This window comes from Drosophila bipectinata, chromosome 2R (genome assembly GCF_030179905.1).
Source record: "Drosophila bipectinata strain 14024-0381.07 chromosome 2R, DbipHiC1v2, whole genome shotgun sequence".
NCBI classification, from domain to species: domain Eukaryota; kingdom Metazoa; phylum Arthropoda; class Insecta; order Diptera; family Drosophilidae; genus Drosophila; species Drosophila bipectinata.
This window is the reverse complement of record NC_091737.1, coordinates 15,519,609-15,537,197: the sequence shown is the minus strand read 5'-3', so window position 1 is coordinate 15,537,197 and position 17,589 is coordinate 15,519,609. Positions and strand designations below refer to the sequence as shown.

At 46.3% G+C, this 17,589-nt stretch overlaps 13 protein-coding genes across 13 annotated transcripts in view; 7 read left to right on the top strand and 6 right to left on the bottom strand.

The window, feature by feature from the left end:
• Positions 1–196: 196 nt before the first annotated feature.
• Positions 197–994, bottom strand: cato (cousin of atonal). Its single transcript, XM_017241907.3, has one exon. It carries the CDS (start codon positions 879–881, stop codon positions 279–281), a length of 603 nt encoding a protein of 200 aa, XP_017097396.2. The 5' UTR covers positions 882–994; the 3' UTR covers positions 197–278.
• Positions 995–1,879: 885 nt separating this feature from the next.
• prim (primacord) lies at positions 1,880–2,496 on the top strand. Its single transcript, XM_043210881.2, has one exon. It carries the CDS (start codon positions 2,310–2,312, stop codon positions 2,463–2,465), a length of 156 nt encoding a protein of 51 aa, XP_043066816.1. The 5' UTR covers positions 1,880–2,309; the 3' UTR covers positions 2,466–2,496.
• Positions 2,497–3,202: 706 nt separating this feature from the next.
• On the top strand, positions 3,203–4,057 carry LOC108125769 (uncharacterized). Its single transcript, XM_043210663.2, has 2 exons — positions 3,203–3,594; positions 3,779–4,057. The coding sequence occupies exons 1-2, from the start codon at positions 3,307–3,309 to the stop codon at positions 3,809–3,811; spliced, it is 321 nt and encodes a 106-aa protein (XP_043066598.2). The 5' UTR covers positions 3,203–3,306; the 3' UTR covers positions 3,812–4,057.
• LOC108125766 (isocitrate dehydrogenase [NAD] subunit gamma, mitochondrial) lies at positions 4,054–5,454 on the bottom strand. Its single transcript, XM_017242093.3, has one exon. It carries the CDS (start codon positions 5,337–5,339, stop codon positions 4,194–4,196), a length of 1,146 nt encoding a protein of 381 aa, XP_017097582.2. The 5' UTR covers positions 5,340–5,454; the 3' UTR covers positions 4,054–4,193.
• A 97-nt stretch (positions 5,455–5,551) lies between these two features.
• On the bottom strand, positions 5,552–6,181 carry LOC108125768 (uncharacterized). The gene has a single exon (XM_017242096.3). The coding sequence runs from the start codon at positions 6,093–6,095 to the stop codon at positions 5,601–5,603; it is 495 nt and encodes a 164-aa protein (XP_017097585.1). The 5' UTR covers positions 6,096–6,181; the 3' UTR covers positions 5,552–5,600.
• An 86-nt stretch (positions 6,182–6,267) lies between these two features.
• Positions 6,268–7,120, bottom strand: LOC108125767 (uncharacterized). The gene has a single exon (XM_017242095.3). It carries the CDS (start codon positions 7,020–7,022, stop codon positions 6,315–6,317), a length of 708 nt encoding a protein of 235 aa, XP_017097584.2. The 5' UTR covers positions 7,023–7,120; the 3' UTR covers positions 6,268–6,314.
• Positions 7,121–7,152: 32 nt separating this feature from the next.
• LOC108125636 (uncharacterized) lies at positions 7,153–8,937 on the top strand. Its single transcript, XM_017241905.3, has 3 exons — positions 7,153–7,537; positions 7,786–8,585; positions 8,648–8,937. The coding sequence occupies exons 1-3, from the start codon at positions 7,301–7,303 to the stop codon at positions 8,925–8,927; spliced, it is 1,317 nt and encodes a 438-aa protein (XP_017097394.2). The 5' UTR covers positions 7,153–7,300; the 3' UTR covers positions 8,928–8,937.
• The window catches only part of LOC108125673 (alpha-N-acetylgalactosaminidase), a 52,697-nt gene continuing 43,998 nt past the window's right edge, over positions 8,891–17,589 (bottom strand). Inside the window, exon 9 of the mRNA XM_070278743.1 lies at positions 8,891–8,900. The gene's annotated coding sequence lies outside the window, so the exon portion shown is untranslated. The remainder of the gene's footprint in view (positions 8,901–17,589) is intronic.
• JhI-26 (Juvenile hormone-inducible protein 26) lies at positions 9,184–11,117 on the top strand. The gene is made up of 3 exons (XM_017242019.3): positions 9,184–9,476; positions 9,889–10,688; positions 10,795–11,117. Exons 1-3 carry the CDS (start codon positions 9,240–9,242, stop codon positions 11,075–11,077), a joined length of 1,320 nt encoding a protein of 439 aa, XP_017097508.2. The 5' UTR covers positions 9,184–9,239; the 3' UTR covers positions 11,078–11,117.
• LOC108125716 (mitochondrial ribosome and complex I assembly factor AltMIEF1) lies at positions 11,349–11,762 on the top strand. Its single transcript, XM_017242021.3, has 2 exons — positions 11,349–11,564; positions 11,625–11,762. The coding sequence occupies exons 1-2, from the start codon at positions 11,349–11,351 to the stop codon at positions 11,661–11,663; spliced, it is 255 nt and encodes an 84-aa protein (XP_017097510.2). The 3' UTR covers positions 11,664–11,762.
• On the top strand, positions 11,666–12,124 carry LOC108125715 (mitochondrial translation release factor in rescue). Its single transcript, XM_017242020.3, has one exon. The coding sequence runs from the start codon at positions 11,666–11,668 to the stop codon at positions 12,089–12,091; it is 426 nt and encodes a 141-aa protein (XP_017097509.2). The 3' UTR covers positions 12,092–12,124.
• LOC108125713 (RING-type E3 ubiquitin-protein ligase PPIL2) lies at positions 12,156–14,008 on the bottom strand. The gene is made up of 4 exons (XM_017242016.3): positions 13,862–14,008; positions 12,852–13,806; positions 12,646–12,797; positions 12,156–12,585 (listed from the first exon to the last, which is right to left on the bottom strand). Exons 1-4 carry the CDS (start codon positions 13,891–13,893, stop codon positions 12,171–12,173), a joined length of 1,554 nt encoding a protein of 517 aa, XP_017097505.2. The 5' UTR covers positions 13,894–14,008; the 3' UTR covers positions 12,156–12,170.
• On the top strand, positions 14,050–16,901 carry Atg9 (autophagy-related protein 9). Its single transcript, XM_017242015.3, has one exon. The coding sequence runs from the start codon at positions 14,182–14,184 to the stop codon at positions 16,717–16,719; it is 2,538 nt and encodes an 845-aa protein (XP_017097504.1). The 5' UTR covers positions 14,050–14,181; the 3' UTR covers positions 16,720–16,901.

The following is a 17,589-nucleotide window of genomic DNA, read 5'->3' as shown; positions in this document are numbered from 1 at the left end:
TCAGGTCCACTGAACCATAGCCAACTAGGTTCAATTGAATCTTAAATGTTTGGGAAGGGGTTTCGAATTTGGAAAAAGAATACTTAGGTTATCTTCGGAGTCCAAGAAGATCATCTCCGATCATCTTTCAGAATTTTTGTGCCTATTAGATTCTTTCATATTTTAATTTTAAATACAATCGTTATAAATCTTAATTTTTTAACTTTATTCATCGTTATTATTAAACTATTCTACAGTAAGATGAAAATCACAAAACTTAATTATACTTGAGAATCCAACTATGACAAGGGGGTTCCGTTTAATCCAAAACTTCCATCACCATCACCGAAAATCGTATAGGCAGCTGCGTCTACCTCCACATCACCATTCTGGAGGAGATCGCACAGTGCCAGGATATAGGACTGGGCCATCTGGAGAGTCTCGAACTTGGATAGTTTCTGGTCTATGGAGGGGGCGGGCACCACCTCCCTCAGGCGGTCGAACGCCTCGTTCAGTCCATTCATTCGCTTCCTTTCCCGGGCATTGGCCGCCTGGCGTCTTCGCTTTTGGACGGTGGGACTTAGGACAGTATTCTGGCCAACTGGACTACTTTTCGGGATATCCGATCCTATAGAGCTATCGCTGCGGCGCTTGCGGCTTATAAGGTTGGTATTTTCACTTGGCGATTGATTCTCCAAGGAAGCTACAGAAGCGGAGGATGCGGGAGGTAGCTCCAAACCATTCCCCACGGAAGCATCCAGGAATGTCCAGTCGGGCGAGAGGAAGGCCGATGGGCCGTAATCCTGCGATGGTCCTGGCAACGAAGCTAAATTGTAGTTCGGACTGCCCAAGTACTGGGAGCTGCAGTCCTCCTCGGACGCAGATGAGTAGTAGTAGCTCATGGCAGCAATACCGTGCGGCTTGAAAGTTTAACTGCAACTGAACCGATCGGAGTTGGAGGCGGCGGCAGAGGCTACGGCTACGATGGCAAAACGCTACAACCCCCGCGGGATGCGTTCTACAAATATTTTTACCGCCGCGCTGACCAAGTTTGTGTAAATGGCCCGCAAATGACCCCCGGGATCCTCGCAGTTATTACCATATCCCAACCGAAGGATCTTGGAAAGTGGGAGCAGGGGTTACTTTTAGGGGTTAGAAGTGTGCTCGTCCTTTTGTTATCTCCTTCTCTGTCTTTTTCACGACCACACGCTGTGGACTGTTCGCACGTCGCTTGCCGGCCTGCTCGCACTTCGGGGCACGCGTCATAGCTTGCCAAATTGGTGCTATCATGGCATGTGATCTTCTGCTCTCCACTTTTTTTTTTTTTTTTTTTTTTGTAATTTGTGACTTTCACGCTCAAGAGCACACGAGGAAGAGAGAGGGAAGGAAAGAAAGGGAGCGCACTGGAGGGTAGGGAGGATGAGCTACTGCACTGGATGGTCTGGGCCATCAATTAACTTGCTGCATTCTGGCTCGTGTCTAGTGACCATATGTTGCACCAAGCCAACTTCGGTCAGGAGTCAGCATATGGTCAGGGTTCTCGGCTATAAGTGGTGGTCCTTTCGTCCCGAAAGGTAGAGGAATCCTTTGCCGACACACGACATTTGTCGTCTAGCCAGTAGCCAGAATCAGAAGGCAATGAAAGACATTAAGGTATTGCATTTCTATAAAATTTATTTTATTTAATGGAAGTGTAATTAAACTTTATCTTTATGAAATCTATTATCCTGTTTTATAACTTTTTATATTAAAACGTAGTAACTGAAGAATCATTTGATTTTTGTATTAAGAGAATTAGCTTTTGAATACTTTCTTATTTTTTTAAAGCAAATTTAATTGTTTAATTAAATTCTAATACTATTTATTTTTTAAACTTTGCTCTTTTAATAAAATCCAGAGCGCCAGTTATCACTTTCCTTTATTTTGGCCCTGTTATCCTTCCGTGCGAGAGCAGTGTGAAAGGGAACCTGTTTGCGCATGTACCGTAACCACTGGCAAGTATCCCATCTCCTTCTGCCCCAACCTGGCACCTACTATCGTCCCCCTTCCACTTCGAGTAAATGGGTCTCGCTTGCACTTGTTGTGGCAATCGTTTCGTTTTGTAGAGAAAAGCGAGACGAGGACGAAAAGGACCTTCGTGCGATGGAACAGCAACAGGATTGAATATAACAGGACGCCAACAAACGGAGTGTTATCATTTCGAAAAGTGTTAAAGTCAAATAAACATTGGGCGCGTAATAAAGGAAGATAGTCTCTTATCAGTATAAAAAAAACAGAGCTTATCAGGAGCTTAAAACGATTTAGAAAACGATATAAACACCATTAAACGCATGTGTCTGTACTTGGGAGTCGCGGAGCATCTGATGGATGTGGTGGCCTTCTGCATGTGCCGTGTCCTGGAGCTCTCGCTGCTCACCTGCATGATGGTCTGCGGATCTTTGAGGGCCAAACTGACCAACGGCCCGACCAACGAACTGGAGCAATGACCCCGGAACTACGAGTGCTGCTAGGCGGGGGGCCTTGGCTGGATGGCTGAAAATATATTTATGTGAACTTTGAGTTCAATGGAATCGTTTAACTTGGTTACTTGATTGAAACACCCGCACACCCAACACCGCCCATCGCCCCCAAAAATAAGTTCTGTATCCCCCCGCCTGCAATTCTGAGAGACTAAAATTTAATAAACGAAACTTTTCTAGTGGCAAATAAATTACGACGTGTATGTGTAAACGCTCCTCGGTGTCTTGTTGTCTTTTTCTGGTCGTTGTCCTGGGCCGGGTCCTGGTCCTGGTCCTGGTCCTGGTTCTGGTTCTGGAATTGAGCCATAACTCAAGATTTGCCCACGGCAAGGATTTGCGCTTTGTTTACACAGCTCCATTCGTTTATTTTTGTTTGTGTTGCGGAGTCGTTTATCGTACTTATTAGCCAGGGACGAGGCGAGAAAGAAAGGGGTATGGGGGCCATTTGCATGATATAGTATCGACATGGGCTTACGGCCCAGTACAGATACAAAAACATGGCAATTGTGACCATGTTGTGGCTTTTGTTTCGGCGCCGGAAAATATGCTATGCTTCTGGCCAGACATTTTATTGCCTCCACCTCGAACCCATATAGACAACATCCTGTATTTATGTAGTTGTTTACAACTGGCGGCGTGTTGGCCACAATTTATTCAAATTGTACGTGCAAATGGGAGGATATCATGTTTATTACAATAGCCACAGTAGGCAGTTCAAATCTGAATTTGCCCCAGAACTCAGAAATAAACTTTTCATATTTTTGATAGGTCCAAAAAAATCCCACCAAATTTTTCCTCACTCACCACCATGGACAACCTTAAAAAGCAGCGATCTAAGCCCTTGAATCTGGAGGGCAAGGACCTGGGGGAGACTGCAACCATCCCAGACAAAGAAGTATCCAATGTAGCCGATTCTCCAATTGAGGCTATCGATTACGATTATATGAAGTATCCAAACCAAAAGAAAAAATCTCTGGAGAAGAGAATCAAGCCCAAGAAGAGCGTGTCTTTCAAGATGATGGTGGAACTGGTGACTTACACAGACAACTGGAAGATGAAGATGATCGAGAGCAAGTTGCGTACGGAGGAGGAACAGGTGGGATTTAGGACATCATTGACTCTGTGAAACCAAAATTAAACCTTCATATTTTATAACCTTGTTTTTCTGAAAGATTATTTTAGTATTGGAGGATTAGTTGTTGGCCCCAAGATGATTTCTTCAGAAAAACAGGGTTGGCTGGTTATTTATTTATAATAATATTTATATTTAAACTCCTCAGCTCAAGAGCTCTCTTAAGCGTCGGAACTTTTGATCCAAAAATGTTCACTCGTAACCAGTTACTTAAAATTTGTTAAGATATTTGTTAATTATTCGACGTATATGTGAAATTTAATGTCCCATGATGGATCAGGAAAAACGTTGAAGAAGGCTGTACTCTGGAAATTACATGTGATGATGAGGATCAGTGATCGGAAGTAATCAGTTTCTTTAAAGCTTGTGAATTTTGTGTCTTTTAGAGAATCGATGGTCCAAACCTCAATAAATCTTATTAAGTAAATTCCACTTCATTTTTATTTGCTAATCATGGTAAAATATAAATTTAAAGAATGGTGCAGCAAACTTCGCTTATAGATGGGATGGGCTTGTTAGAACTTCAAAACTTAAATTTATTTCCCCATTAACGTAACCGTAATCTAATTCATGTTTCGCTGACAGCGTAGCCTATTGATGATGTTGCAGATGACGTACTCGCCGGAGTCCTTGCCACCGAACTCCTTTGTTTTAATGCCAGACTCCATAGTGCGCACCATCTGGCCACAAAGTTCTTTGGCGCAATCTGCGTAACCCAGATGATTGAACAGATCCACAATGGCGTTGACGATCCCGTACGGACTAAGGATCGGGTAGTTTGTCAGTGAGAGTTTCACCTGCAGTGGCTTGAACACGGCGTGGAAGTCGCCCATTTCCACGGAGCTGAAGAGATTGGCTCCGCCACAGACACCGGCACAAATTGTGGCTATCATAGTAGCATAGCGGTCACTTGAAAAGATACAATCGAACTCCTGGGGATGGGTTACGAGCTTTCCGATACAGTCCTCCACGTTCAATAGCTCCAGTTCCAAGCAATCCTTGTAATCCTTGTGAATCTTCTTTGCAGCTTTTACCATGGATCCATCCGTCAGTGGCCACTCTGTTTTCTTGTGAATCAATGTTACCCGTTTCCGTCCGGCTGCGACGGCTGTATCGAAGGCCTTTCTCAGGTACTTTTCATTTTTTTCCTTGGTGCCCACGGAAATGGCCTCCACCACCCCCTTTACTGGGGAGTACTCTAGATCCGAGTAGATGCCCAAGTTGTTCTGAGCAATGATATTAATGTTAACATCCGGGAAACGGTAATTAAAGCCGGGAAAGCTTTGCATTCGGCACTTGAACAGGTACAGGTCCAGATCGTTGGACATTTTCATAGACCTCTTCTTGGCCTCGGCATCTACCACGGCATCGACGTGCACGGCCGATCGGTTCCTTAACACCGAATTGTAGAAGTCGTCGGTTTGATACGGATCAATGACCTGCACTTCAACTGGCACCTTGGAACTCTGCAGCATTGCGGTGACATATTTGGAGCCTTGTTGGCCAAGTAGGGTTGTTCCCGTTAGCAGGGTTACCGTGTCAATGCCGCCATATTTGGTTGCCGGCATCAGGTTAACAGGTTCCGTCCGGAGGCTACCCTTCACAAAGTTCGAATTTATACTAAAAATATTAGCGTCCATATAGTGGCGGAAGAATCCTTCGGTCATCTTGGCCAACAGGAGCGGTTTTACGTTTAGACTACGCAGCATGGTTTTTAATTAAATGTTTTAGAGAGGGAAGTCCTAGAATTTTTATTGTTTTATGTGAATTTAGTGACAAGAAATGCTATTCATTTCAGGTTGATTTGGTTGTCAGAAACTAACTAGACCCAGATAGAAGGAAATATATCTGTCAAATGAATACACCTATTGAACATATCTATCTATAAAATAAGTCAATAATAAAAAGAAAACAGATCAGATCTTTTCAAACACGGCATTCGTTTATTCTACCCAACTATGGCGCCAAGACTAAAGATCGTAACAGAGATTCTTATTCGCACAAGGACATCCATCGATTCCGTAGCGACCAATCGGGATATCTGTCTGGGTGTCCTTGTGCTGCGGCCCAGGTACCTTGAAGGCGTTTTTGCTGAAGTATCTGTCCGGCAGGTAGTATGTGGGGTACATCTCTCTCAGCCGTTCGTGATCCTCGCGTAGCTCCTTGGCCAGCTCCGGTACAGCTCGTCGCGCCTCAAGGCGGTACTGCTTCGGCTTGGCGTACCGGATCGGAACCTCAAGCTTAAAACGCGAAGGTGGGAGGTAGGAGAGCAATTCTTGGTCCAACTTCTGGTTCTGCTCCGCCCGGATTTTTGCGCACTGGTTGCACTTGCACTTGCCGCCGTGGTAGCAGTACCTTTTGCGCCCGTCCTCGTCCACCATCAAGAGCGGGGTGCAGACGGGCAAGGGGTCTGGCTGTGCCTCCGTCTGGGTGGCCTTTGCCTCTTGTGGCGGATCGGAGAACATTTTGCTGGAGCTGGAACTCAAACTACGACCGGATGACAGCCCCGTGTACGAATGTGATGGATTCCAAACTGAAACTGAGACTAGTAAGGCAACGAAAACTTCAACCAGGTAAAGGCAAACACTTGGCTTGCTTATCAAATACATTTTTTTAAAAAACTCCAACTAAAAGGTGGAATTTAATTAGTTTTATTAACCCGATTTACCCGATTATAATGATTGTTAATACCATCTAACCCTAGAAAGCGGACCTTCTTTCTCTTTAAGCTTTTGCGACATAAATAAGGGAAGAGACCACTTGTCTCTGAAGCCAACACTGTCGTTCCCGCACTTCAATAATAAGTGCGGGTATGCGGCAGTGGAGCTCCACAACCAAGTGAGATCCCTGTCCTTATTCGGGTCGCTTTCCCTCAGGCTCTGACGCATGCTCTCCGCTCCCGTGCAGTAAACATTCTGGGAGGGATCCTTTTTGGTGCGCTTCTGGAGACCACATTTAAGGCACACACGACTTAGGGTACTTTCCTTCGAAAGTGGCTGCGACAATTGCATGTGCTGATAGTAACTCTTGAGATGACGCTGACGAACCACATCGAAGAACTCACGCATGTACTTCGAGTCCTGAACTGGAGTTGGGACTTCCTTTCTTCCTGGGAATGAAACTTCCGCCTGTGCCGAGGGAACTTTCTTCTTGGTGCGCTTATTTCGGAATTTCAGGCTCTTTCGATGAATTGTGCTGGAAGACGACGGCGATTCATCAATGCTGGGGTTATCTGGAGGACTCCTGGTCGGCATGTAAGCCTTGGATACATTTTGAATGTTCTGTAGCACGCCGCTGCGCACCGAGCCTGCCGTGTACTTCCGGACATATGTGTTTGCCCTGGTCGTTGACCCAGTCATTTTCAGCAAATTCCAATTCAGCGTACCTGACATAGTGCAAAGTAAATCCGCAACGGTGAGCTACCAACTGTCTTAAAACTCCAAATTTTGACAACAAATCCATGGAGATAATGTGGTTATGTTGGAATAAAATATATTGCTTTCACGTTTCAAAGATTATTCGAAAGAAGCCTCGCAATATTTAAGATAATTATGTCTTATCTCGAAAAGATACGTCTACAAAACGCTCAGCATCCACTGAGATCTTTCAGTTTTCTGCCAGAGTCCAGACAGTGCGGTTCATTTTATCGTCTTTTAAAGATACGGAGACAATGTCGCAGATCGAGAAAGAAACAGAGTGGTTACGTTCTGAGATTTTGCCACAAATTCTGAAGAGCGGGCGCCTTTTGGAAAACTATAATGAATCCAAGGCTTATACTTTTCACGTCGGAGATATAGAAATCGATGTAATTGGCATTGATGAGGCTTACATGCAGACATTCTGTTACCGAACCACCATTAATTTTGATTACGATGGAAAGAAATTTCAGAGGAAAATGGTCGTCAAGGTAGAGGAGTTTTCATTACAGTTTTATTTAAAATTTCATTACCGAGAGTAATTCTGCAGAGTTTATTTTATAAAGGCAGTCTGGTCACGAAACAGATAAGCCCTCGAATTGTATACTTATGTAGATATATCTTTAAGCTGTAAAACAATATAAAAAAGATAATAGACGTGTTTGGGAGCAGTACTTATGAGGGGATTGCGGTTTTACTGAATGAAGCTACTAACCTGAATTCTCATTTTTTTTTAAAGAAAACCCATGCGATGGCAGCAGAAGATTATGATGCACTTCAGTTCGAAAATCTGTTCAGCAATGAGATCTATTTCTATACGGAAATTCTGCCGGAGATACAGAAGTTAGCCAATGGAGAGTTCCCAGCCTCAAAATATTTCTATAGTGAACTGAAACCACTTTCGGCGGTGGCTATTTTCGAGAATTTCGCGGAACAGGGATGGCGCCTCGCCAAGGAGCGGGTGGGTCTGAGTCTGGAACATGCCACGATTGCTGCCTCCTCCTTGGGTAAATTCCATGGTTATTCATACGTCATTAAGCATCAAGATCCGGAAAAGTTTGCCAAGCTATCTGCTGGACTGAGGGAATCCCGGTATTCTGCTGACGAAATTCATCCTACATGGGCTCTGGTTGCCAAAATGGGAGTCCAGCGAGCTGTCAAAGCGGTGGCTACCTACCAACCCCAAGTCGACAAGGAGCTTATGCAGAAGTTCCAGCTCCTGTTGTCGGATTATTATAGGTACGGCAGGCATCTAGTGGCACCCAGAGAACCTCTGGCCACGCTCTGCCATGGAGACTACCTGAGAAACAATGTGGCCTACAAGTACAACGACCAGGAGGTGCCTCAGGATATCATGATGTTCGACTATCAAACAATGCGGGTATCTTCTCCCATGATAGATCTCACCCTTTTCCTATCTTTGTCCCTTTACGCCGATGTGCGATATCCCAACTTTGAAGCCCTTTTCGACGAATATTGCTCGGCTCTGCACCGGACATATAGGAACGGGACCAATCAAGAGGTTCCCCAGTTCTTAAGGTTAGTGAAACCAGAAATCTATCTAATGCTATTCAATAATACATTTTCTTTTTATATTTTAGCCGATCTGAGCTCTTAAAAGAATATGTCCGATTCATGCCTTACAGTGTCGCTATTGTTTCGTATTTCCTTCTGGATATGGTTGATCCTTTGATCCTTACTGGGGATGAGAAGCATTATTCCCGCCCAGAGAAAGATGTCATCGAACGCAGTTTAAGCGCGGGCGGAGAAGTAGTGGATCGAGAAATAGCCCACCAGATAAAGGAGATGCTGGAGCTCAGCCAAAAGTGTGGGGTTTCCATTGATGATGGCATCGATATAACTAAAATTACCAAGAAATAAAAATACTTTTGTTTCTAAAGGTTAATAGGTTAAGTTCATGTTTTAATGTTTTTCTTGCCTTAATTTTTAAATACTTTTCCCTTAAAAAGAAACCTAATTAAAAACTTTTCTTTCTCTTAATTACCGAGTAAGTTTTTATATCGCTCTTTTACGATCGGCTGCAATTCCATCTCTGAGCACGTTGGGGTCCAATCTCTCAAAGCTCGTTGGGGTCCAAAGCTCTCGGGTCTTATAAAAAGGTCCGCCACAGTGTAAGTATTGTTTATAGTTTTCAAAAACGAACGAAATCACTTCGTTTTTCCCACAGACAGTATGGCGCAAATAGAGGCGGAGACCCAGTGGCTACGTGATGGGATTTTACAGAAGATTCTAAAAAGCGGAAGACTGGTGGATAACTACGCTGATGCAAAGGAGGAGACTTTCAAAGTGGGAGACATTGAAATCGACGTTATTGGACATACTGAGGCCTTTATGATCACTTTCTGCTACCGGGCCATAGTTAACTTTGAATATGATGGTGTAAAATATCAACGGAAATTCGTCGTTAAGGTAGGGTAATTTTATACTACAGAGCACAAAGTTAATAGTTTTGTAAATTTCAGTAATTGTTTATACTATTGAAATTGAAAGCTCGTTGTGAAAAAGCCAGTAAGCTTTTCAAGATATATTCGAATATTTTTATTGTTATCGTAACGAAAACAAAGATAATTTCGTCACAAGTAGCCGGTTCAATGGCTCTCCTACAGAATATTACTATGAAATGTTTAGACTGATAATGAAATTGGGTACTCCGGTGGTAGTTGCTACCTTATCGAAGTACTTTTTCGATTTGATAAGGTTTAACCTTTTTCCAAATCACTCCGATAACTAACATGCAACTAACGATGAGGTAGAATATGTTTTTGGAGGCATATAATATGGGAAAACACAGTTAAGAATGACTTTATTTTTTCTTCAACAGAAAACCCCTCCTATGCCGCCAGATGTCTACGAGAGCATTCAGTTTGAGCAGCTCTTCACGAATGAAATCAACTTTTACACCGAAATTTTACCAGAAATCCAAAAAGCTTCCGGAGGCAAGTTCCCGGCCCCAAGGTACTTCTACAGTGAGCTTAACCAGTATTCGGCGGTGGTTATCCTCGAAAACTTTGCTGTGGACGGATGGCGAGTGACCAAGGATCGGGTGGGTCTCTCCCTGGAACATGCCATTGTTGCGGCTACACATTTGGGTCATTTCCATGGCTTTTTCTATGCCTTGAAACACAAGAATCCGGAAAAGTTTGACCAGCTGACAGGTGGGCTTAAGGAATCTCGATTTTCCACCGAGAATATGAATCCTGAGTGGGACCTGTCTCTAAAGATATCCCTCAAGCGTGTAGAAAAGGCCACAGAAACATATCAGCCTCAAATCGAAAAAGAGTTTGTTAAAAAGTTCTGTGCGCTGGTCACCGACTACTTCAATTATGGAAAGCAACGCGTGGCCCCAAGGGAACCCCTTGCCACTCTCTGTCACGGCGACTATGTGAGAAATAATGTAGCCTACAAATACAACGATAAGGATGAACCGCTGGAGATCATGATGTTTGACTACCAGACCCTGCGCGTATCCTCGCCCATGATAGATCTCTCCGTTTTCCTGGCCATAGCCCTGTACGCCGATGTGCGGTATCCAAACTTTGATGCCATCTTCGATGAATACGTTTCTGCGCTCTACGACAGCTACAGGCGTGAAGCCCATGATGAGGTTCCAGAGTCTTTAAGGTAACAGGTTTTAGATCATTTCAAAACAATTTTTATTTTTTTTGTAATAGAGACTTAGTGCTTTACTTTGATTTTTAATAAATTATATAACCTTTTAATCTTGCAGCCGCTTGGAACTCTTAAAGGAATACGTGCGCTTCCTGCCATACAGCACCTCCATCACTTCCAGTTTCCTAGCCGCATTAGTTGAACCAAGTCCCATTCCAATAGAGGAAATGATAAAAAATCCTCCCTCGGAGCAGGAAATTATCGAACGCACTATGACCACTGGTGGTGAAGTTGTGGACCGGGAGATTGCCCACCAGGTGAAGGAGATGCTGGAGCTGAGTCAGCTATGTGAAGTTCCCATAGACGATGGAATCGATGTTAATGCATTAAAGAAAGAGTAACATGGTCAATAAACAACAAAAATACTTTACTTACCTGAAACCATACCAGTTTTTTGTTAGATAGCCAAAAAATGATACATTTTTGGGCAATCCCTTTCCGATTATAGCCTATTTTATGGTGGTTAATCTAATCAAATCATTGAGTTCTCCACGAGATTACCTTTTATTACCTATGCTTATCAACCCATCTGTTGCTGTTTTGATTAGCGGCAGTGCTGCCACCTGGCGGGCATTGGTGTAGACATGTTTCCAACACTGGTCAAATATTTACATGGGCTGCACTGACAGTCCACGAGCAAAACAAAACCCAACTGTGAAAATGTTTCAACCTTCCCGCCAGCAAGTTCTGCGTTTATACAAACATTTAATTCGTTACGGAAACCATTTAAAGCTGACGGACAAGAATTATTTTCTGGGCAGAGTGAGATACGAGTTCCGAGACAGTCGGGGTCTGACAAACCCGACGGAGATTGAGTTCAATTATAAGGTGAAGCTGCTCCGTATTTCATAACAGCCTCGAAAAATATCTTATATTTGTTTTCTTTAGCGTGGAGAGACTTTGTTGAAGAAGGGTCGCATTCTGTAGGAATGCTTCGGAATCTGGTGCGTCTTCTGGTGCTTCCACCACCCGGCCTTCGTTGTAAATCCACTGGCCATCTTGACTACTCCCGGTATCCAACCCTCCAAGAGTCGGACATCGAAGAGACCTTCACACGGGGTAGTGGGCCCGGTGGCCAGGCGGTCAACAAGACGTCTAACTGTGTGTTTCTCCGCCACCTGCCCACCAACATAACCATCAAGTGCCACACACATAGACTGGCATCTAAGAACCGGGTGGAGGCTCGAAAACTGCTCCTCGAGAAGCTCGACGCTCATTTAAATGGAGAGAACTCTATAGCGGCACAAATCAAGGCCCAAGAGCAGAGGAAATCCACCGAGCGGAGACGCCGTCAGAACAAGCTGCAGGAATTAAAAAAGAACTGGCAGGATAGAGAACGCACCGATGGGGATTAATCCTTGAGTAACAGACAATAAACTTGTTTTTATAAAAAATGATATTCTTAAGATTTATATTTTTTGTTAAAGTTTAGTTTTACCAGCTGGAAAAGTCGCCAAAGCCGCTGGCTAGTTTCTTTTTCTTAACCGCTGGTGCTGTTGCTACATGCACCTCCGGTTTCTTAGTCGCGGGCTGCAGTTTCAGGTACTTTCCAACGCCTTCTCTGTAGACTTTCAACGGCTCCTTTTGGCGCTTCTGCTGTTCTGCTTTCTTGACTGTTTCCTCTTTGCTGGCTGCTTCCTCTTCCCGCTCTTTAGCCAGTTGCTCGGCCGCTTCGGCAAAGGGATTCACAAACACTTGGGAGCTCTCTATAATAATATCCTCAATGGGCCTGTCCTTGTTGTCCACTTCTATGTTCTCCATCTTCTGTAAGGTGTCCAAGCCACCAACCAGTTTTCCGAAAATAGTGTGTTTGCCGTCAAGGTGCTTGCAGGATCGATAAGTGATAAAGCTGCAATAATATTGTAATATATATAGAAAATATTTTCTAATAATATTAATTTTCACTTACAATTGAGAGCCATTGGTGTTCGGTCCAGAGTTTGCCATGGAGAGCACTCCACGACCGGTGTGTGTAAGATTAGGCTTGAACTCGTCCTCGAACTTCTTGCCCCAAATGGATTCACCTCCCGAACCGCTACCCGTGGGATCACCTCCTTGAACCTGCGTACAGTATCGTTAGAATTATATGTTTTACAATTTAGTATATTAGCTTACGATGAAGTTCCTTATAGATCGGTGGAACATAACATTGTTGTAGTAGCCATTGGCGCAGTGTTTGATGAAATTGTCACATGCTCGCGGGGTCTGATCGCAATACAGTTCCAGATTTAAAGGTCCCAAGTTTGTGTTCAGGCGTACGTAGCCCTTTTTCTTGACCCTTTCGTACTTCACCAGATCGTCATCTATGATTGCAGCTTCTATTTGGGACACTGGGACCATGGCGGTAGATGTGAAACTAGCGGCCACAGCTCCAGTGGAGTAATGAGCTGCATTAAACTTATCGGCTGTGCGCTTGGACGTGGAAGCCTCCTCCTCTGTTGGCTGGTAGTCCTTTTCCAGCTGCGCCAGTGTCTCTTTTGTTTCCAGGTTCATGGTCTTAATGCGACCACTGGCCGGGTCCTTTCGCTCCAGCTGCTCTTCTTCGGTGAGCACCCTCAGGTTTTTGCGGATATGATGGAAGGTTGAGATGTCGAACTTTTCCAGTCGCTGCGGATCCTGTATGGTGATAAGGTCCTTGCGCTGAAAGGGTGTATCGTCCACCAGATCCTTCCAGTTTTTGGTCTTAATGTTAAGCTGTTCAATGGCCTCCCAACAATACACATTTCCCGTGGTGGCAACGGCCACGATATGGGAATTCTTGCTAAACGGCTTGAACAGAGCCGGACAATGGTACTCATCATTGGCATTCTTGTGAAAGTTCAACTTAACAAGAGCCTTGGAGTCCATTTTTTGGCCAGTAATGGGATTTATTTTGAAGGTCTTCAAGAAATTTAAAATGGCCTCGTACTCGAAGACATTTCCCTGGAGATCGCAGTAGGGCATCTCGTAGGGGGCCATGGTGATGCAGCAATGCTCGAAGGGCAGCCGCTTGAACTTGACATGGTCATTTTCCAAGGATTCCACTTTTTTTCCTCCGTACAATTCACTCCATTCGGTGTACGTGAGGTACCTGGAAATAGAAGATTTTTAGAAAAGCATTCGATGGTCTGCCTTGAGCCTCTTACATTTTATCCTTCTGATGTTGCCTTTTACCCATTTTGTTGCTTTCTTTTAACTATTTAACTAATAAATTCAATGCTGTGGGAGTTGTTTACAAAATGCGATTGGAACTAACCACTTTTTGTGGCAACGGAACTACCAATCGGTTGCAGGTCGATTGCAAGGTTATCGAAAAGACGCGAGTTGGCATCCCCGCAAAAACATCAGCTGATTGGTTCAGCAAAATCAAACAACAAAGGCAAGCGAATTTTCACAGTGAACTATATTATACGGCGATAAAAATAGGCAAGACAGTACGGACGGTTGACCTTGGGCCTGGTGCGCAATGTCTAGTCCCAACATTAACTACCGCTCCCTGGCGGAGGAGGCGGCCAGTCCCTTCCTGGAGCACCCCTCATCCACAACAAAAACACAAGACGCAAAAGAACCCACAGCTGCTGCGCATTTAGACCCCCTCGGTGATCGAGCACGCGAGCTGGAGGAGCTCGATCATGAGCAAGATACGGAGCATGAGGGCGAGGACACGCCCCGCAACAGTGGCATAATGATCCACATGGTTCCAGAAACGGGGCGAGCGCGATGGAATCACATCGAGAACTTGGACTCGTTCTTTTCGCGCATGTACCAATACCAGCAAAAGCACGGCTTCAGAGTGATCGTACTGGATGAGGTGCTGCAGGTGCTCGAGTTTGGTTTCGTGGTCTGGCTCCTCACATTTGTGTCGCACTGCATCCGCCATGACGTTCTCTTCGGGGATGTCCCACCCAAGAACCACACAAAAACCACCCTCGACGATGTCATCATACCAACGGGCGAGTGCGTGGAAAGAATGGGTTGGTTCACCTTTCTGGTCCTCTTCATAGCTGCCATATACCTGGGAATTCGTCTGCTGAAAATGGTGTACCACATCACACAGTTTGCGGATATCAGGCGTTTCTACAACACTGCCCTGCACATCGACGACGCCGACTTGGACAACTTCACATGGCACGAGGTGCAGCAGCGCATTCGGCGTGTCCAGGCCGAGCAGCACATGTGCATCGATAAGGAATCGCTCACCGAGCTTGACATCTACCACAGGGTGCTGCGCTTCAAAAACTACCTGGTAGCGCTGATGAACAAGCAACTGCTGCCAGTCCGGTTTCATATTCCCCTGATCGGCGAGGTCGTTTCTCTCAGCCGGGGCATGCTCTTCAACATTGACTTGATCTTGTTCCGTGGACCGGGATCTCCGTTCCAGAATAACTGGCAGCTCAGGGACGAATTTGCCGTAAGGAGTAATCAAACGGAGCTAGCCCAGCGTTTATCCAAGCTTATATTGGGTGTAGCGCTGTTGAATCTGCTCCTGGCACCTGTGATTTTTATCTGGCAGCTCATCTATTTTAGTTTCTCATACGCGAATATTCTGAGGAAAGAGCCCAGTGCCTTGGGACTGCGAACCTGGTCTAACTATGGACGTCTCTATTTGCGCCACTTCAACGAACTGGACCACGAATTGGACGCCAGGTTGAACAGAGCCTATGAGTACGCGGACCGCTATCTCAGCTCCTTCTCCTCGCCCCTGGCCGCTGTGATAGCCCGAAACCTTCTCTTCATCAGTGGCGGCTTGCTGCTACTTATCCTTGGATTGGGAATATACGAGGAGCATGTCTTCCAGGTGGAGCACGTCCTCACAATCATCGCCGTTCTCACTGCCGTCGGAGTTGTGTCTCGTGCCCTCATTCCTGACGAGAACCTCATTTGGTGCCCGGAGCAGCTAATGACCGCCATCCTGGCCCACGTACACTACCTGCCGTCGGAGTGGCGACAGCAGGCACACACAGCTCGAGTCCGCCAGGAGTTCAGCAATTTCTTCCAGTTCAAGGCCGGCTACCTGTTGAGCGAGATCTTCAGCCCGTTCGTGACGCCCTTCGTGCTCATCTTTGTGTTTCGGCCCAAGGCCATGGAGCTGGTGCGCTTCTTCAGAACGTTTACCGTTTCGGTGCGTGGTGTGGGCAATGTGTGCTCCTTCGCCCAGATGGATGTGCGCAAGCACGGCAATCCGGACTGGCAGCTGACCAGTGAACTGGAGGAGATGACACGCCCGGCAGGAGGTCAGCCGCCGCAACAGCAGATGCAGCAGAGCTTGGCCGGCGGCAAGACGGAAATGTCGCTGGTGCGCTTCACCCTCAACAATCCCGAGTGGCAAATGCCGAAGGAGGCCAAGCAATTCCTCCGCGGAGTTCGGGAGCACGCCGTAGGAGAGCTAGTGGAGGCCAAGACCTCCGTCATTCAGGGCAACCCCCTGACCAACAGCCTTATTTCGTTCGGCACTATTGGCGAGGAGTACTGTTCCATTGCCAACTCGGTGCTGGGCGCCCAGCTGACGCCCCAGCAGCTGGAGATCTCACAGTCGCTGCGCCCGGGCCTGGGCCTCGGTCCTGCCTCCGGGGCCTTTCCCGTCGCCGGCAGCGACTTCCGTCAGATGTTGCAGCAGAATCTGTCCGCCAGCGTGGGACCGCTGGACAGCATGCGCCGCTTGCGTCTAAGTCGGGCGGAGGGACGCCTAGAGGGTCCGTCGGATACCCTGCTCTACGGACTCTGCGGCCTAGAGCAGCGTGTCGGCAGGACTCCCCTCAACGTGGGAGTGGCCGACATGTGCCTGAGCGCCCTCTACCTGCACGAGCTAAGTCAACAGAAGCGACAGGCGCGCCAGTCGCGCATCGAGGAAGCTGAGGACGAACGTTCAGGACCAAGTACGTGGCCACCAAAGCCACCGGGTGCTCCATCGGCTGGTGCTTCAGGGGCATCCGGCTCCCGCCATACCGTGATTACCTCAAAGGCTGCCGAGAGCACACCGCTGCTGGGGAGCATCCGCTCATAGCAGCGGCCCGTGTGGATCTAACCATCAAACTGTAGAGCTAAGGACCACCATTCTGCTATTAGTGATTAAATTAAGTTTTAAAGTGTAACGATCGAGCGAACGACGTCGCCTAGTGCGTAGCTAAACTAATGTCTAACTAAGCTAAACTGAACGAAAAGCAATAAAATTAACTGCATTATCGAGAGGTGTCTGTTCTCTGATGTCCTGGATTTATGGGATTTATTTTTGAATTAATATATTTAATGGGGATTTCGCTTATCCGGATCTGGGCTAACCGACGGCCAAGAAAGATGAGACTCTACTAACGTGACTCCAGGGGCTCTGATGGATGGCCCCCATTTGGAGGCATTGTTGGCACACCACATCCACTACCAGCACCACCAGGTCCCGAGATCCAGATACGACGAGCCGGCGAGGAGAACGCATCCAGCTGTGTTGCAGCGCCTCGTGTGTCACTTGCCACACACGAACGCCATTTGGCGAATGGTGTTGATGGCCAATGCAGCGATCCGAGGTTGGGGGGACGGCATTTGGTGGATGGAGGAGCCAAGTGCGTGCCTATGAATCTCCTAGAGAGACACCGCGGATACCGACACAGATGCAGATACCGCAGATCCCCGCCAGCTGCGGCAATGGCTGTGGCAACATTTATGAATTATGTGCGTGTTGCATGGAGCTAGAGCTAGAGCTAGAGCTGGAGCTGGAGCTGGAATTTGGAGAGTATATTGGAGCTCTTTCGGAGCACGTTGTCTCATTTTTCCGCTGCACGCCAATTTTGGGGGGAGCATTGCCCAACGCTGCACAAACTGTTGGCTGGTCACTTGCCCGTTTTTGGATCCATCCTCCGACTCTGCGTCCAATGACGATGGC

Excerpts from the sequence above, each read along its gene's own strand:
- LOC108125713 (XM_017242016.3), bottom strand. The coding sequence starts at position 13,893 with ATGGGTAAAAGGCAACATCAGAAGGATAAAAT. Across the intron at positions 13,807-13,861 it reads CAACATCAGAAGGATAAAAT|GTACCTCACGTACACCGAAT; the intron begins GTAAGAGGCTCA and ends TTCTATTTCCAG. Across the intron at positions 12,798-12,851 it reads GATCTATAAGGAACTTCATC|GTTCAAGGAGGTGATCCCAC; the intron begins GTAAGCTAATAT and ends TACTGTACGCAG.
- LOC108125769 (XM_043210663.2), top strand. The coding sequence starts at position 3,307 with ATGGACAACCTTAAAAAGCAGCGATCTAAGCCCTTGAATCTGGAGGGC. Across the intron at positions 3,595-3,778 it reads TGCGTACGGAGGAGGAACAG|CTCAAGAGCTCTCTTAAGCG; the intron begins GTGGGATTTAGG and ends TAAACTCCTCAG.
- LOC108125716 (XM_017242021.3), top strand. The coding sequence starts at position 11,349 with ATGGGCTGCACTGACAGTCCACGAGCAAAACAAAACCCAACTGTGAAA. Across the intron at positions 11,565-11,624 it reads AGATTGAGTTCAATTATAAG|CGTGGAGAGACTTTGTTGAA; the intron begins GTGAAGCTGCTC and ends TGTTTTCTTTAG.
- LOC108125636 (XM_017241905.3), top strand. The coding sequence starts at position 7,301 with ATGTCGCAGATCGAGAAAGAAACAGAGTGGTTACGTTCTGAGATTTTG. Across the intron at positions 7,538-7,785 it reads AGAGGAAAATGGTCGTCAAG|AAAACCCATGCGATGGCAGC; the intron begins GTAGAGGAGTTT and ends TTTTTTTTAAAG. Across the intron at positions 8,586-8,647 it reads GAGGTTCCCCAGTTCTTAAG|CCGATCTGAGCTCTTAAAAG; the intron begins GTTAGTGAAACC and ends TTTATATTTTAG.
- LOC108125715 (XM_017242020.3), top strand. The coding sequence starts at position 11,666 with ATGCTTCGGAATCTGGTGCGTCTTCTGGTGCTTCCACCACCCGGCCTT.
- prim (XM_043210881.2), top strand. The coding sequence starts at position 2,310 with ATGTGTCTGTACTTGGGAGTCGCGGAGCATCTGATGGATGTGGTGGCC.
- LOC108125767 (XM_017242095.3), bottom strand. The coding sequence starts at position 7,022 with ATGTCAGGTACGCTGAATTGGAATTTGCTGAAAATGACTGGGTCAACG.
- Atg9 (XM_017242015.3), top strand. The coding sequence starts at position 14,182 with ATGTCTAGTCCCAACATTAACTACCGCTCCCTGGCGGAGGAGGCGGCC.
- cato (XM_017241907.3), bottom strand. The coding sequence starts at position 881 with ATGAGCTACTACTACTCATCTGCGTCCGAGGAGGACTGCAGCTCCCAG.
- LOC108125768 (XM_017242096.3), bottom strand. The coding sequence starts at position 6,095 with ATGTTCTCCGATCCGCCACAAGAGGCAAAGGCCACCCAGACGGAGGCA.
- JhI-26 (XM_017242019.3), top strand. The coding sequence starts at position 9,240 with ATGGCGCAAATAGAGGCGGAGACCCAGTGGCTACGTGATGGGATTTTA. Across the intron at positions 9,477-9,888 it reads AACGGAAATTCGTCGTTAAG|AAAACCCCTCCTATGCCGCC; the intron begins GTAGGGTAATTT and ends TTTCTTCAACAG. Across the intron at positions 10,689-10,794 it reads GAGGTTCCAGAGTCTTTAAG|CCGCTTGGAACTCTTAAAGG; the intron begins GTAACAGGTTTT and ends TTAATCTTGCAG.
- LOC108125766 (XM_017242093.3), bottom strand. The coding sequence starts at position 5,339 with ATGCTGCGTAGTCTAAACGTAAAACCGCTCCTGTTGGCCAAGATGACC.